Source organism: Poromitra crassiceps, assembly GCF_964638095.1.
Source record: "Poromitra crassiceps genome assembly, chromosome: 1".
Lineage (NCBI taxonomy): Eukaryota > Metazoa > Chordata > Actinopteri > Beryciformes > Melamphaidae > Poromitra > Poromitra crassiceps.
Genome location: NC_139623.1, coordinates 122,630,680 through 122,648,778, shown reverse-complemented (window position 1 = coordinate 122,648,778; position 18,099 = coordinate 122,630,680). Strand labels below are relative to the sequence as shown.

Sequence of the window (18,099 nt, the reverse complement as noted above, 5' to 3'; positions counted from 1 at the left end):
AGGGGGCCACGTCACCTAAAGGGGCGTGGTCAGGTTTTAATGTAAAGTAATTTTTGGAGCAAAAATGACAGTCTTCCATAATGCTGCGTACGCAGCGAACTAGGCACTAGTGAGAGCTTGAGTTCGAAACGAAGTAAAACCTATTTTACAGACCCATTAGGTGGCGACAGTGCTCTCCAGATTAGAGAAAGTTGAGGAAAAAAAAGCAGAAAAAGCCCCGTGATCAAAGAGAAACCGATGCATGAGCCAGAGCGGCACAGATTGCTCTGGCTGCCTGCCCTGGAGCCAACGTTAGCTGCGAACAGCAGTCAATCCGCTCCCACAAATGTCTATGTCTCTGCTGTATAGCTTCTCCACACGATTAGCCGCCAGAAAATAAAGCCAATGGTTTGGCTTATACAGTGTCGCGCTGGGAGCCGGCGCACAAGGCTGAGTGCTCCGAAAATAGACTGAGTGCAGCGCACTTTGAAACGCGCAGCAGAAAGCCTATAATCGGACACAGCTTCATCCCAGCTCACAACCGAAACCCCAGAAACGCAGACGAACGCGAGCCCCATCCAGACTCCCCCGATGAGCGGCCGCCATCTGAACGTGGATCCGTGAGGCAGCAGAGCCTGCCATAGCAGGAGGCAGAGACTCGCCTGACACACGCAGCAGCCAGCACAGCGAGCAGAGCCACCAGAGACACTCCCACGGAGGAGGAGTTTGGAGTTGAGGGGGTTGTGGGTGCTGTTTATTGAAGGAAATTACTGTTCAGATGTTTCAGGTCAGAAAATATTAGTTTCAGAGTCAGTGATTTGCTTGAAATGCTTCATTTCACAAAAGGCTCAATATCTCAGCTCCTAGATGGAAACGCCTTTTTTTGCTGTTTTTGACCTATCTTCTCCGGCTGATAACTAAAGAACGGAAAACAATATCAATAAACTTTTTTTTGCTGCTGATACAATAGAGTCTCATCGTTCTTTGTGCGTGTTCGGTGTTTACATAGTAATATCACACAATATTCTGTGGGCCTCGAGAAATGACTGAAAACGCTCTGAAACTCTGGCACTGGGAGCGTCCGTTCTCCAAAAGTGGCTGGCACTCAATGAGTTAATAATACCAATTGGCATTGTATTTTATATTGTTGGAAAGCCTGATTAGTGATAGGGCTTTTTTTTATAAAAAAAAAAAATATATATATATATATAAAAATGGACGATCGCATATTTGAGGTCAAAATCGGCCGATACAGATTGCTTGCCGATCGATCGGTGCACCCCTAGTTTACTTACAATATGTGCATATTATGCATGGCTGTGCCAAAAACATGTATTTCAGTCTTTTGCCATTTAAAAAGCGTTTAAAAAGTTAAACTATAGTAGTATACTTTTAATAGTAATGCTCAATCTGACAACACTGTTTAAATATTGTGCTCGTGTGTGTGTGTGTGTGTGTGTGTGTGTGTGTGTGTGTGTAGGTAAGCTGGATGAGAAGAAGGCTCCTGGACCTGAGGCTGATATCAGGTCAGTACACAGACACATGTATCAGTGTTTCCCACCACGATACATAGACACATGCAGGGCTTAAAATTCGGCACGGGATTGCAGGTATCGCACATATTTTCAGCAATTCCCGCAGATTTGGAATTTATAATCCAGGACAAGTCCCACAATTGTTTGCGCACTGATGTCTATAGTTAAGTCCATATATACAGTGCATCTGGAAAGTATTCATAGCACTTTACTTTTCCCACATTTGACCAAATGGTGCAAATTACCATCTGTGTTTTGCTGTTTTCAGCATCTTTGATGACATCGGAGACTACATCCCCTCCGCCACCTCCAAACCCGCCCCCAAAGAGAAGGAGAGACACCGGGAGAGAGACAGGGAGAGAGAGCGGGAGAGAGAGCGGGAGAGAGAGAGAGAGAGAGAGAGGGAGGAGGACAAGAGGAGACACAGCTACTTTGAGAAGCCGCGAGGAGACGAGCAGCAGGTGTGTCCTAACATCCCTTTACTTCCTGGTTTGTCGCTGACGGTCATGTGACCTCAGGCTGGTCCCTGTCATGTGATCAGTCGGGCTGGACCTGGATCAAGCGTCAACCTCCGTGGCTGAAAATTTAAGCAAACGTGGAAGTACCAAAAACTTGTTCCTCGAATGACTTGAGGCTGGCTCCAAGAGCGGGGGTTTTTCCCATAGACGTAGACCCCCATGTTAAAATGCCCAACAGTCACGTGACTTTCCGTGATGTTTCCAGCCCCGGAAGTGAGTTCCCCATTCATTTGATCCATAGACATTAGGGGTGTCGCGGTACGTGGATTCCTCCCGTGAAGTCACCATATGGGCGTCACGGTTTGGTGCGTGAAGCAATACGTCGAATCCAGAAGGTGGTGATAAAGCACCTAAACGCTGTTTGAATGCCATAAACGCCACAGAAGAAGACACACCAAAACAACACAAGGGCCATAGAAATCCACATTAACTGAATGGAACGTTTAGTGGAGAGGAAACATTACCGGGGGCCGTAGCTTCCATGCTACTTCACAAAACCACACCAATAATGAAGCGTACAGCTGCCCCCCCTTTACCGTCGTCAAAAAGCGAGTGCAGAGCAATATCCTAATGACTTTTATGACTCAGGCGATAAGCTGTTTTGCAAATTCTGTCAACATCAAGCCAACGAGGTAAGCTTGCTAATGTAACGTTACGTAGCCGTGACATGCAACTATAAAGGACTTTATTTTAGTCCTTTATAGTTGTGCCTCGCGGCTAAACGTTAGTGAGGACCACAATGGAAATAAGCCTTCGGGCTTTTTGTGTTTTTATCCTCGGTGATTTATATATTGTCTGTTCTTTCAGTACTATATGTACTGTTGTGTTATTTTATTTTATCACCAAATAAATTCATTCATTCATTCAACGTTACATAACACTGACAAAGCTGTCTATCTTAAAAAGCAACTTACATCGTGTGAGATGACAAGCAAGATGCGGTGAGGAAGAGAGGATGACTCCTTGTCATGTTCCAATAATCCATTATGATAACCGAACGTAATCATTATGGTAAACAAAACTCGCATCCAATAACGTTAGCATACTTACTTGGGAAAGTACAAGATACAAGATAGATACAAGATGTTTATTGACACACGGATGTACAAGTACACACGGTGAAATGCTTGAGCTGAGTTATGTTCCGTTACATTCATCATCATCATCGTCATCAACATCGTCATCATCATTGTCATCAACATCGTCATCATTGTCATTCACATTATTGACATTATCATCATTGTTTCCTGTCGTGCTTAAAGGAGAACTTACCTCCAAAACACTTTTTTTCAGCTTTTAACCAATATATATGACTTTGGGGGTGATGTGTGAAGAATTCTGGTCAGAATTTCCACATTTGACACCAAACTGTTGCCATTTTACCATTTGTATCATTTTTCAGCAGCATATCTGGCATAAGCGCCCTCTTAGGGTCAAAGACTGCTTTTTTTTTTTTTCTCAAATGAATGGGAGATTAGGGGCACACTGACGTCACAGTGCCCCCAAAGACTATGGGATTTCAAGATAATTACTCCCTTACCCCCCCTGTACCCTTTCAGCTCCTCAGAAATCCAAGCCTATTCTTATTGAAGTTTGCTCTTAAAATACTGAACCAAACGTCGTCAAAGTTGGCACATGTCTTAATTATAGTTAGTTTCCCGCTGAATGTGTCATTACTTTATTGATATCTTACCTGGATAAGCTCGAATGATGATGTTTATATTATCAGTCCGAGTTGCACTGTCTCCAGCCCAGGCAGGCGAGAGTCGTACTGTTACATGGACGAGCCCCAAGCTCCGCGGGCGCGCGCAGCAGGCCAGCAGCAGCTGGGCTCTCTGTGCTCTGAGAGCAGCAGAGAGCAGTCTGATATTTCCGCAAACAAATATGGTCGCAGTTTAGCGCACATGTAAAATATAACGCTATACTACGACGTGACAACGTGACAAAGCTTCTCTAAACATATCGGCTAATATAATATCATCACTGTGTACAAGCAACGCCAACTTTTATGGAAATCAAGTCAGCAGAGCAGAGCGACTGGCTCTGTCTGTGTGTGTGTGCTGCTCGGGGGGATTCGCATGGGAACAGTGTGAGGAGGAGAAGAGCTCTGCGCTGCCTCCTGCGCCCCCCCAAAACGCAAATTAAAAACGGATTTCATTGCGCGGTTTATCTCTAGTTAGACGAGGGAATTACGTGGAGAAATCTCGCATTGTGTTACCCCAGAGCGAGAGGTTTGTCCTCACTGTGTGCTGCGAGCAGCGAGGCTCTTAACGTAAGTTTAGACAAGCCACATGCAAGCCACGCACACACACATGGGACAAAATGGGACAAAAATAATTAAATTTCTAGTTCGCCACTGAATGGCCAAATTGATATAACTATCAACCATTTCAGGATTTTCTGTTTCCATACAGGCCACCAGCGTTGGCTAATTGTTGATATTTATAAAGATATCGCCCCTCTCAAATAAATTATTTTTGGGGCAGTAGGCAAACTGTAATGGCGTCGATTTCCGAAAAAAAATCTTGACTTGAACACAGCCAAAGAGTCTAGTATAGACAAGAGTATATGTCATTTCTTGGTTTTTTCCATAGGTATTTTCAAATCACTGTTCTAATACATATCTAGGGGGTAAGTCCTCCTTTAACTGGTACATTAACATCAGAACATTGTCATCGTTATTGTCATCTGTTCCGGTGCTTTTCGGGTCTGTGCCGTATATTGCGGATGGCCATAAATAATCTTTATATGTTATGTTAATTAGTAGTTACAAGTCTTTGTCTATATATTGCGGTTGCCCATAAATAAATCTGTACATGTTAGCTTAGCAACTGGTCATAATGGTGGGGTAGATCTGTTTATTGTTTAGGAGTCTGGTGGCTTGGGGGATGAAGCTATTTCGTAGTCTGCTTGTCCGGGTTTTGGGGGTTCTGTATCTCCTACCAGATGGTAGCAGGGAGAACATGTTGTTGAGTGGGTGGGTTGGGTCCTTGATTATTTTCCTGGTTCTCTTGAGGCAGCGCTGAGTGTAGAGGTCTGCCAGTTCCGGCAGCTCGCAGCCTGTTACATGCTGGGCCGCGCGCCTCACTCTCCTCAGCGCTTTCATGTCTTTTATGGTGCAGTTTCCATACCAGGAGGTGAAGCAGCCGGTCAGTAGGCTTTCGATGGTGCCTCTGTAGAAGTCTGAGTATTGTGGGTCTCAGGCCCAACTTCTTTAGTCGTCTGAGACCGTGCAGCTGTTGTTGGGCCTATTTGGCAACAGAGGTGGTGTGGCTGGACCATGTTAGGTCCTGGTGAACCTAACCTGTGACCTACTGAAGTGAAACCCACCCCGCTGTCAGGGAGGGGTGGGTGGGAGTATTAGGCTACTCCACATGCACTCTGTTTACAAACTTGTGTACAATAAAGATTTAAAGTGGGGGGAAATGCCTTTGCCCTGTCAAACAGCTGGAATACAGACATCTGAGAGGGAGGCGCACCCCACACTTTGAAAATCACTGCTCTAGACTAGAGTAAAACCTTTTTGTGTGGATTGCCTAGAGTCTAGGCAATGAATAAATGTCCACAATTTAATAAGGTCTAGGCCCTAGATCTTATTAAATTGTGGACATTTATTCATTCCCACTTATTAGACACAATTTCTGATGGTAAAATGAGCGTAAAAAGCAAAACACAGAATTCAGATAAATTCAAAGGGGGGAAAAATGAATTTGGGATTTGTTGCTTTTTTTTTCCGTTGTACCGTATTCATACCGAACCGTGACCCCGGAACCAAGGTACGTACCGAACCATGGCTTTTGTGCACCGTGACACCCCTAATAGACATTTAGAAAAATCCTTATATAACGAGTTTGAAGGCTGGAACCAAGTCAACCTGTGACCTACTGAATCGTAAGTGACCATAAAACATTTAGCTTGTAGCAAAAATAAAATGGGGAGGGGGGGGTGGGGGTCGAACATTTGATTTCACCCCCACCCCAAAAATTACAATATATAAACCTTGCACGTCATGAACTTGAAGCTTTCAGAACGTTTCCAGTTAACATCTCGTGAATACCACACGAGGGCAGCATCCAATTGGACTCACCAGACTGTCAATCGGTTGTGAGGTTGGGACAGGAGGCGCTCATGAAAACATTTGTTTAGACACACAATGTTGGGACATACCATGTCTATTCTCTTGAACTAACTAACTGTCTGTCTGTCTGTCTGTCTGTCTGTCTGTCTGTCTGTCTGCAGGCCATGGAGATCGAGACAGGTAAATCACTTCCTCTTGTTTCTTTCTTTTTAAAGAACGGTTCAGACCTAGCCTGGTAAAAACATCGTGATCACGTGACCTTACATCCTATTTGGCTATACTGTATGCATCAGTCGGGACTTCCAGCCGTCCAGGAATTTCAGTGGGTGGGACTACTTGCCTTGACAGACAACTACCAATCAGCGTTGGATCCAGTCAAATCCAAATCCATCTGAAAAATGGAGAAAACGTATTTTCCACCGAGAAACTGGGCTGGTGCATACTCCTGTTCTTGGATTGGAGTCTGTTTCTGCAATAACTCCATTTACGACTGTAAACTCGACGAACCGTGACATTACCTCTTTGTTGCTTCAAGAGACGTCATTACTTTTTTGCCAGCGGCATCCCCGATTGGCCGGTCACGTTGTTTTGTCAGCGGCACCCCCGATTGGCGCGTTAATTCGAATCGCTCATAGGTTCCGCAAAAACCACGCCCTGTGCCCGCCTACGCAGCAGTCAAGCGCCGGGATTGGCCAGGAGCAAGTATTTTGTCTTCTTTTGACAGCTGGAATCTCCCACACCACAAACACTGCATGGCACACAGCCCAGCGATTTCATGAACCAACTGAATTGCTCTTGATAGCGGACATTGAAATTAATTATTAGTGTATTAACGCCAATGAAAACGTAACACACAAGCTTTTAACACACAATCGATTTTTAAACATTTATTTCAGAACATCATTGTAAAATTCAGGCCTTTAGCCAAAGCTTCAATAACAGAGCTCAGCTGACAGTTTAACCTGCAAATGAAAACTATAAAAAATATAAAATGAAAAACACAATAGGCTACAGCACATAGGCCTAGCTTCTCCCCCCCCTCCCCCCAGGCCAGCCGTTTGTTCCAGGCCAGTGAAGTCCCAACAATCTACAAAAACATGCAATAATATAAAATCATAGATAAAAAGTTGAATCATACACAATAAATAAAACCAAAAGTAAATGGTTAGCCTTCCCAATTGCCAGCAGCATCTGTTATTCTGGCCTCATAATAAGCACTGAGGCGGGTGGTCAGAAAGTCAAATAACATTAAAATACATTGTATGCTTTGGTGCGATGTAGGATTTTGTCTTTCAATATCCTCATTGCAGCCTCGCTTGGTGTTGTTACTTCTCACAGGAATGTGTCCCTGTAACGGAGCCCTACATGAGCATGAGCGCCTGGCCAATCCCGGCGCTTGACTGCTGCGTAGGCGGGCACAGGGCGTGGTTTTTGCGGAACCTATGTGCGATTCGAAATAACGCCTGATTGGCCGGCCACGTTGTTTTGTCAGCGGCATCCCTGATTGGCCAGTTAGATTGTCAATTACAAGGCAGGTCTCTGATCGGCCCGTGGACTTTTTTAATTTCTGTAAATTGCTGTGGGCGGGCTGGAGGCGGAGCTAATCCACAGAACTAAACACAAACTCTGTCTCTCTCTCTCCAGGTCCAGGTTCTGTTAGAGACCAGATCAAGATGATTAATGAGAAGTTTGCTGGAGCGGCCGGTAGCCAATGGCAGGGCCAGGAGACATATCCTTCTGCTTGGCTATTGGCCACACGACTCAGGGGGCGGGGCTTCATCTGAGACAGATGTGACAGTAGCAGTAATTAACAGTAGGGAAGCTCGGCTCGATCGGCCAGCAGTCGGAATCATCCCATATTCAACATAAACAGGATATTGGGGAATTCCCATACTGCATTATATTCTATTATATTATATATATATATTATATTATATTCTCAAAAAAACTATCACGACACAAAACCTGTGAGCCTTTTTCACTCACACATTTCTCAGCGCAGTTGGTGTCATTGTCACATGCATGCCACTACTAAAAACTACTAAAACCGGTTTTACTCAGATTCTATGCATTTGGTTGTGTGTTCTTTATAATATGACAGTTTTCCTAAAATTTGATTTAAAACAATTGCAAAATATCTCCTTGCATTCAATATCGTAATATATCACAATATATTGAATCGTGTTACGACCCGATCTGCACAACTGGACGATTTGCACAGTGCATGCGCGAGTGGGTCCGCCGTTTTGGATAGCTACATACGGCTACCCCATTTGGACAAACCATATTAGCATTGAGTTTGACTACCTGATTTGAATCCCCTGGCTGGTTGCTTAACTTAGCGGTAGTTGTTAATTTACCGAATGACTCAAACTGTCAATGTAACGAGCTAGCTTGTGTGTGTGTGTGTGTGTGTGTGTGTGTGTGTGTATAGAGTAGGGATGTCAACTGATAACCGCTTAACCGATAACCGACCGTTTAAACATTAACTGATTAAATCAGTTAATCAGTAAAAATCCTCTTTAATTAAGTCTCCGACCACACCGCATGTCGTGTTGAGCAGCGTTAATTGACGGTTCAAAAGTATCAACTTAATGTTGCTCTTTACCTTTACAATGCATGCCAGTTTGAAGAAATTGTTTCACAACGGCAGGACTGTCTCAGGGTGAGTAGGCTACAGAGCTACCTCGCCAAATGACCGATAGAGGCTATGATATACGCACATTAGACGCATTCAGAGTGAGATCCATTTGTCGGTTATGCACAGATTAGCTGCTTACCGATATGTTGTGCCTGTGGAAACAATAGCACGACAATCTACTAGTTTATTTCAGACTAAGGTCTTTACTGACGAGGGGAGACATCTCGCCTGCCTCTTGGACGAACAGCGTCTCACTGCGTTTCTCCCCCTCATGTGCAGTGCAGCAGTCAGGACTGCAGAGAAAACCATCTGTGCCAAACTGCCCTCCATACAGGAACTGTAAAAAAAACGTGAAGGAAAGATCATCTCAGACCCATCTCACCCGGGTCATGATCTGTTCCAACTCCTCCCCTCTGGCAGGCGCTATAGAGCACTGTACGCCAAAACTAACAGACACAAAAACAGCTTCTACCCACAGGCCGTCACCCTGATTAACACATACAATCTTTCACTTGAACACTTTTGCAAAAACTGGAATCGCTTGACTTCACTCTTGACCACTTTGAACACCTTGCAAGCTTGAACGCTCAATGTGCAGTAACCTGTATCACCTACTCCTGTGTATATAACCCCGCCCCCCACACACACACTATCTGATGCAAAGCATCATTATACACGTAAAGAACGGTGCAATACCTGACCCAATTGTTTATACCTGTAGCTTATTTATATTATTTTACACATAAATAACTATTAATAACTGCCTATATCTGTATATATCTATATGCTGTACATATATCCCTTTCATTACACACACTTTCATGTCTCGTCTTTCTCTCAGTTCAAGATCTATTTAACCTCTAAGTCACACAATAGCTGCATATTATTGATGTGACATTCATGGCATGAATCACAAACGAAAATAATAATAAAACAATAATTAGCCTAAAAACAATCAGGCTCACCTCCTTTGAACAGCCAAATAGTCATTTGAACAAAGGGGGACGTGATCGCCTGGTTCAATGAACTTGATGAAATCCCTCTCCGTCCACCACGCTTCTTTTCCACCATAAAGCAAGGCTTCTGTGTTATTGTCTCTGCACGCACGATGCCTGCTCCACTCGCCTAGTATTAATATTTAGCTATAACTTTTATGAGTGACAGCGTCCACAATCAGCATCCAGCGATAATGGAACGTAACGTGACGTTCAGCGATGCTCGTCGGGGAATCATAAATTGCCCCTGGAGTTGAATTTTGAGAACGGTGTCGCAATATTTACACATTTACTTTTAGAGTGTAATCCTTCTATGCTGTTGCTAGCGCGAGCTTGCGGCTAATTTTAGCATCTGTTTTGTTTCATGTTGTTTTCTCAATTCACTTCCTACTTCCTCATGCATGCGTGACAACCTTCTCACGTGACCACTCCTTCTGTTGCGCTAGCTAGGTGAGGTACGCCCTCTGCTGGACTGGTATCATTAACACACTGTGAGCTATGAAGTCTGAATTGATGACACAAAGTAACAATGTTGACGGTCAAAACAGTTAATTAATTTTAATCGGTTACGTTCTTAACGGCAGTTAACCGACTATCGGTTAATCATTAACATCCCTACTCCGCACCCCATGGGGAAACGTGAATAAGTGTTTCGCCAACTTCGCCAGCCAGGGGAATGCATTAGGTTATAAATAGTACCTTTAATCTTGATGGTTATTTCGGTTAATGGTCGGCTAATGAGCGTCGGTTAGGGGGAAAAATATTTTTCGCCATCCCTAGTGTAGCAAATTTTTACTCTCTACAATCACTATTCAAATCATCACAATGCACAACCAACAAGCATAGTTAACATCAAGGCTGGCTATCATTAGCTCGCTAACTGCTAATGTTAGCTACAGATCACTAACACTAGCTGCTAACGTTACTGTTGACATTCTCGCATTGGAGTATTGTATTGTAGTGTTGGTCCTTGACAGACTGACACTGCTGGCCAGAGAAGGGACAGCAGTAAGGAACAGCTGGGAGATTTCTTCGGCATGTCCAACTCCTACGCCGAGTGCTATCCTGCTACGTAAGACACACACACACACACACACACACACACATACAAGCCACCTTCAGACATGAAATCTGGGCCCCGTTCCAATACCCATACTTCCATACTATTTAGTAGGCAAAAAAAGATTTAGTATGTCCCAATACACTAGTATGCCAGATGCAGTATGCCAAGAGTACCAGGATGTTATACTACATCAGCCCCTTTTTCGGAGTATGCATCGATGCATGCTACACCCAGCCAAACTTCCCCACAATCCTTTGCGCAGCGGAAGTTCTTCTTCTTCTAATGTTTTATGGCGGTTGGCAAACAACTTTTTGTGCATTACCGCCACCTACTGGAGTTACGTCGCGCTGACTGAGCTGCGTGTATAATCCACGCCCACCTCCATGACGCCGACACGGAAGACAACAGAACACTCGTGGCACTCACAGCAGAGGCAGCCAAGCGGAGATATGACAGACAGCAGTACGTTCAAGTGTAAGTAGGCTACTATTTAATGTATGACTGTTAGACATACCAATTCACCTCATTAAGTGATGATGCACTCGGATATTAAGTAATTTCGCCAGTTTGTTAAACAATTTACTGGTCGGTCATCAACATTGTCTGCCTTTTCTCACTGGAAAATAATCTATTTCTAATGTTAGGGTTGGATGAACACACTGAGCTCCTCATCAAGTGGAGGAGTGAGAATGAGGAGCTCTTCACTGGGAAGAGAAATGCTGCCATGAAAGGATACGAGTGAGTGCCATTATTATGTGCTGAAATGTGATAAAAGGAGCATTTTATGCATGTAAGCCAATTATTCATGGAACACACTACTGCCTGTTACAGTTCAGTTAATCAGTATCACTCAGCCTGACTCATACTGCTATAATACTACTGTACATAATACTGCTTTATACCTCATACTTTCTGCTACTTCTTTTTATATCACATACCTTATATACATATGCTTAACAGCTAATTCATATCATTCATACTCTGTTTTGTTCACTGTAGATGCTATATCCTACACTACTCACTGTCTTTTCAGTCTCCCAGCAAAATAATGTCACAAGTATAATCGGAGTGACAATATACATCTTTAATCTTGTTGGGTTCCTCTTAGGACGTTTGTTGTTAACAACAGCCTCCAGGGGAAGGTCCAGCCTGTCTGGGTGAAAAAAAAATATGAAAATCTGAAGGCGAAATACAAGGTCAGTTACAGGGTTCTGTTTTTGCGTTTGATTATTATTGACTATGCTTTAGTAACATGAATTCTCTTGTTCTTGCAGGAGCTGAAGTCTCCCAAAACAGGGATAAACACAGAGGGAGGAGAGACAACAGCAGCGTCCTGGAAGTGGTATGAGCTGATGGATGCAGCTCTGGGGAGCAAGCCATCCATCAGCCCACCACTGCTCATTTCATCAGCAGGCCAGGACACTGTTGTTGTCTCTCCCCCCTCTGTCTCTAATCCAGAGGTGCCTGAGGACAGCTGCCCCAGGCCCCGGCCAAGAAAGAGAGGGAGGGAGGAGGGTGACATGTTTGCCTATCTGAGGGAGATGGAGGAGAAAGAGGAGAGGAGAGAGCGGGAGCTTCAGGAGAGGGATGATGAGCGGTACGCAGAGGCAGAGAGGAGAGATGAGGAGGCTAGGGCGAGAGAGGAGAGGAGAGAGGAGGAGGCGAGGAGGAGAGATGAGGAGGCTAGGGTGAGAGAGGAGAGGAGAGAGGAGCGTTTCTTGGCTCTGATGGAAGCGTTATCCAAGAAAGTTTGATTTATTTATGATTATTTATTTATTTAAGTCATGTGTTCCTTTTAAAGAAATTAATCAGCTAGTTTATGTTCACCAGCTTCCTTTCAAGTTTCTTTCAATCAACACAGTTGATTTGTTTATGTTTCCTTCAAGAAACGTTTTTACATAGCTGATGTTTTTATGTTTCCTTTTTGAAACAGTTTAATTTATGCATTGCACAGAATAAATATATTGTTTACTCAACTCACCTATCTATTATGTGTTCCATTATGACTCAGTCAATATACTGTGTACTGAGTGTTGAATAATTGACAGGGGCACTGAAACGGTGTAACTGTTGACATGACTTCAAGGTTAGATGTGGGACAAAGTGAAGCATGGATCACATGGAACACAATACACAAGTCATGACTGATTATTGGAAGATTTTTAATTATTGCATGTCCAAAATCATGCATAGTGGTTATTCCATAAATGAATACCATCTTCCCATTAATTAAATGAATCAAAGAACAAAAACATACTAACATAGGTTTGGGTGTGGTAAGGCAATATAATAATAATATATATATATATATATATATAATATAATATAATATAATATAATATAATATATATATATATATAATAATCCATAAACTAATAATCATGCTCCTGCAGAGCTGGAATGCAGTGGAGAGGGGCCGACACTGCTGCAGCCAGGAGATCTCGGACACGCTCGCCAGGCTCCTGTGCCCTGTTTTCTGGCTCTGGCTCTGGCCCATCGTCCCCTGCTTCATCCTCCTCAGGCTCCATGATGTCACCATTGTCTATACAGAGGTTGTGCAGGATGGTGCAGCAGGTGATGACAGCTGGGGCAAAGGTGGGGCTCACCTCCAAGGTCTTAAAGAAGATGGACCTCCATCTCGTCTTCATCATTCCAAATGAACGTTCAATGATGTTCCTGGCCCTGGACAGCACGCTGTTGTACCTGGCCTGCACAGGATTCAGGTTAGGTGCACGGTAGGGTGTCAACAAGCGGATGGGGGCAGCCAGACAGGGGTACCCGCCATCCCCTATGATGCACCGTCCATCTGGTGGGTACTGCTGCTGGAGGTACACAGGGCTGTTCTTCAGCACACGAGAATCGTGGACAGAGCCTGGAAAGCCACAGCAGACATCTACATACCTCCCACGATGGTCGCAGATGGCCTGGAGCTGGATGGAATAGAAAAGCTTCCTATTGAGGTAGCAGTTCTCGTCGGCTGTACAGGGCTTAATTCGAATGTGGCACCCGTCTATGGCACCGACTACCACATTGAATTGAGGACAACGTGCCAACCGGGCGAAGCCATCACCCACCACATCTATTTCGCCCCCTTGAGGAAAGCGAATGGTCCTTTTCAGGAGCCCAACCACTGCCCAGGTGACCCTGTGGACCATCCTGTGGACCGTCGTTTTGGGGATGTCAAATGCTGTTGACACGACCCTATAAGATGCTGCATGGGCCAGCCAGAAGAGGAAGGTGAGGACGTGGATGTCCTTCACCCAACCATGGTCAGCCTCAAGGGTCAGAGCAGCTGTGAGTGCAGCGATCGACTCCCTGCTCATCCGGAGGTCACGGCGGAGGTCAGACTCCCCATCCAAAAACAGCCGCAGGATGGGCACGTTGGGGTTGGGGTTAGCATATGTTGCGTGGATGTTCTGTTAAATAAATGAATCCAATATTATGCAAAAGCCTAATTAGAATTCCTGTAAAATCCAATTCTGCCTGTTTTATATTGTTACAACTAATCTCAATTATGCCAATACTGATGATGATGATGGTGATACAGCTACACTTCCTTTCATACAATGGTTTATTTAATTTGAGATACTTGCACTACATATTAGGGCTGCAATGATCTGATTATATACTGTCACATATACAGTTTTTGCAAGAATATGGTTACAACATTCAATTTTATTATGATTGCAAAGAGTATAAGTAGCTTACTGATTCAATGTTAGGGTTCAACTATGACTACAATATAGAAGATTCTGCCAGTAGGCTATAGGCAGTGGTGTAAGTGTGCTATATAATGAATGGATATGAATACACCATGGGCCAGGTATGAGCAGTATACACTAGTGAATCTAGAAATATAGTAAAAGTCAAATATAATGTAGTTAAGAATGTGCAAGTATGTAGGCTACACTACAAATAAAAGTAATGTGAATATAAGGCTGCTTCACGTGCAGACAGAATACAGTGACAGCAGCTGCTGAGCTGTAAATATATTTAACAACAAACATCTGCCAGCAACAGCTATGTGTGAAGGGGGCTAATTATGCCTACTGGTGACTAGTTCATACAGGCTATTATATGCGTGTTATTGTTTACGTGAACACGTGATTATGATAAAAACACTGACCGAAATATGCACGTTATTATACTGTTAAGAATGAGACTGCATGTAAGTATCATCGCGTCAGTTTATTAGAAACAACAACATACATTACAATATAACAGCAACAGAGCTCTCCGGAGCCTCCGACGGTGCGCACGTCCCTGGAGAGCTTGGCGAGAGGCGATGCTGCTTCTCAAATATGTATTTACATCGCCAGGCATTTTGACAGTTTTGAGCACAAACAACTCAAATGTGGCGCTGCGGACATCGGCGGAAGTGAGCAAGAGGTCGGAGTTCAGGAAGCTCACGTCACGACAGATGTAGTGTGTCCCAATAGTATGCATTTTGCATGCATGCTGCACACTACAATCCATACTATGTGAGGGCAGCGGCAGTACATACTAGAAGAAAGAAGTACAAGTATGGGTATTGGAACGCAGCCCTGGACTATGTCCGTTGAATCAGGTCCAGACATTCCCTGGAGTCACCCTTTCAGACAAGATGCATTGTTGGTAACACTTTATATATTAAGGTCCTTTATATTAGTGAGGTAGAATGACATTACAGAAAATAAATTTAAATTATTTTATTTTCCGAATACCGTAATGGCAATAGGCTATATGCACGCAACATGGAGGTATCCTCTTCCGCTACTACATAAATAATGGTAACACTCGTCATATCCTAGCTTAAAGCCCACCTCCTCCTACAAGTTTCACCGTTGATGTTTGATGAAAGCGTATATGCACACGCGCTGTAACAATGCACGTCATCATTTGTGTCAAAGAGCTGACATTGATAAGAACCGAAGCCTAGTAGTTTGTTCCACTCATGAAATGACTGCAGACGCTGTTGTAAAAGAAGCAGAATAGCGTCTCTTCTTGTCTTCAGTATACTCTTATGCTCCCATACTGTTTCCAGTCATATTTCCGTTAAAACCTTTATTTTAGAAGCAAAACATTGCTTATTGTCAACAAAACGGCCAACAGATATCAAAGCTGATGGACTTTATGGAAAGAGCGTAACTCAAACTTTTTTTTTTATATATATTTTTTGCCCATTTTCTCCCCAATTGTACTTTGCCAATTATTCCCCCTGCTGCCCCGGTCACTGCTCCACCCTGTGCCGATTTGGGGAGAGCCGAAACTAGCACCATGCTTCCTCCGAGACATGATCAGTGGGCAGCTGCTTCTTTTCACCTGACAGCTGGAGCCTCACCGGTAGGACATAGCACGTGGGAGGATCACGCTATTTCCACCAGTTCCCTTCCCTCTGAACAGGCGCCCCAACCGACACTAGTACAGCGACCAGGACAAATACCCTCAAACCGGCTTCCCTCCTGCAGACACGACCCAATTGTGCCTGTATGGACGCCCGGCCAAGCCGGAGGTAACGCGAGGATGCGAACCTGTGCCCCTCGCGTTGGTAGGCAGGGACTTTAACGCTACACCACCCGGACGTCCAACTCGAACTGGTTAAAAGTTACTATCACGTCATTTTGAGCCTGGTGAACACTTAGTTAGCAAATGTAGCTAGCGGCTAACAGTAGCTAACGGTATTCTCTGTCATACGTCACTTTGATTATAATGTCTGACGTCATCACCTGTTTTTACCAACAGCTTATTTTTAGGACTTTGAGCCCAAAATAAGCCCAAAATAAGGTTATCTGTCAACAAAATACACTGGCGAACACTGTGGCTAATCAAGAGTCCAGGGAAAAAGACGGATACATAATGAAATCTTAAAAAATGACAAAATACACTGGAACGGGGCTTTAAAGAAAAAACAGCCTTACCTACTTTATTGTTGGTCTATATACTGTACATGTAATTCCAATTTAGGTGTCGTGTGTTTTTGATGTTACATTGACGCTCTTCAAGACGTTTTCAGCTCAGGCATCATGTAATTAACCATTTACACACACGTTTGACTAAACTAGACCAAAAATAATGTACCGTAAATTCCGGACTATAAGACGCACCGGTGTATAAGCCGCGGGACCAAAATTGACTATTTTTTTCTTCTATAAGCCGCACCGGTCTATAAGCCGCGGGTGTTTTGATGTTTAATTACCATATGAAAGGGTTCGTGCACAGAGAGGAATGTCGGGAAAGCGATGGCTGTTTGGGGAAGCTCCCATTTATTAACATTTCAACAAAACAAAACAAAAGTCAGGTCACTAATCCCCAGACAAAATCACACAACAATAGGCTATATGTGCAGCAAACCTGTAACCAGAGAAGTCAAGTCACTAATGCTCGTCTTCCTCTTCTTCCTGCGTACTGAAACCACCAAAGTCCTCATCTTCAGTGTCGGAAACGAACAGGTTCAGGGTGGCTTCGTCAACCACTCTCCTCTCTCCTTCATTGTCACTCAAAACCAACGAACTCCTCTTCATCTATAGCTGTGTTTCCATTACAGTTTTTCGCAAAAGAATTGCGATATTTCTACAACTTCGACAATGTACAATTGCGACTTGTAGGCGTTTCCATTGAAGTTGCGTTTGAGTGATTCCCCGTTGCAGCAGCTGCCACAGTGATTACGCACGGGGATCTGCCCCATATCCCGTCCCCTGCATGCTCAAATCCAACCAATGGTCAATGGAAATCCCAACATGAAGTTACAATGCATATAAACGAGCCTGATTATCAATTCAAAAGAAAATGAGTCGCAAAATGTTGCTGGCTGCGTGAATGCAGTCAGCGCGACAGGCAGAGGAAAAAAGGTAGCCTAATAGCCTACAACTGGTCCGATTTAGAGATGGAGGGGGGAAAAGGCTGATTTGGTTCTATAATTGCACCTGAAACGTGTGCAATGTATTAGCCTACTCACAGTCACTGTATTCACTTCAGACAGCACCACCGCACCAGTGTGTGCTTTTCATCCTCTCATCTCGCCGCTGTGCCAAATGCGCGCACACAGGCAGCCTGCTGTCACCATGGACCGATTTCTGCCATTAAACATTATCTAATTTGCCCGGCTACGCTTTTGCACAACACTCGTCTTTCTGCTAGGTAGCGTTGCTTCAAAGTTTTCCACTTGCTGCGGAGGTTTTGACACGGCTATCGAACCTTACTTACCAAACTTATTTTCCGCTCCTTTTCCAAGGGATAATATGGGTCACATGACGTGCAAATGCGAAAAATGTGTTTCCATTACACTTTTGCGATAAACTGCTATATCGACAC

The 18,099-nt window shown here is 43.9% G+C and overlaps 1 protein-coding gene across 1 annotated transcript in view; it reads left to right on the top strand.

Moving 5' to 3' along the window:
* ik (IK cytokine) overlaps positions 1-18,099 on the top strand; it is an 86,964-nt gene that overhangs the window by 55,974 nt on the left and 12,891 nt on the right. Inside the window, exons 11-15 of the mRNA XM_083635550.1 lie at positions 1,460-1,505; positions 1,783-1,975; positions 6,272-6,290; positions 7,755-7,839; positions 10,732-10,818. Of these exons, the coding sequence (XP_083491676.1) occupies positions 1,460-1,505; positions 1,783-1,975; positions 6,272-6,290; positions 7,755-7,839; positions 10,732-10,818 (430 nt within the window). The remainder of the gene's footprint in view (positions 1-1,459; positions 1,506-1,782; positions 1,976-6,271; positions 6,291-7,754; positions 7,840-10,731; positions 10,819-18,099) is intronic.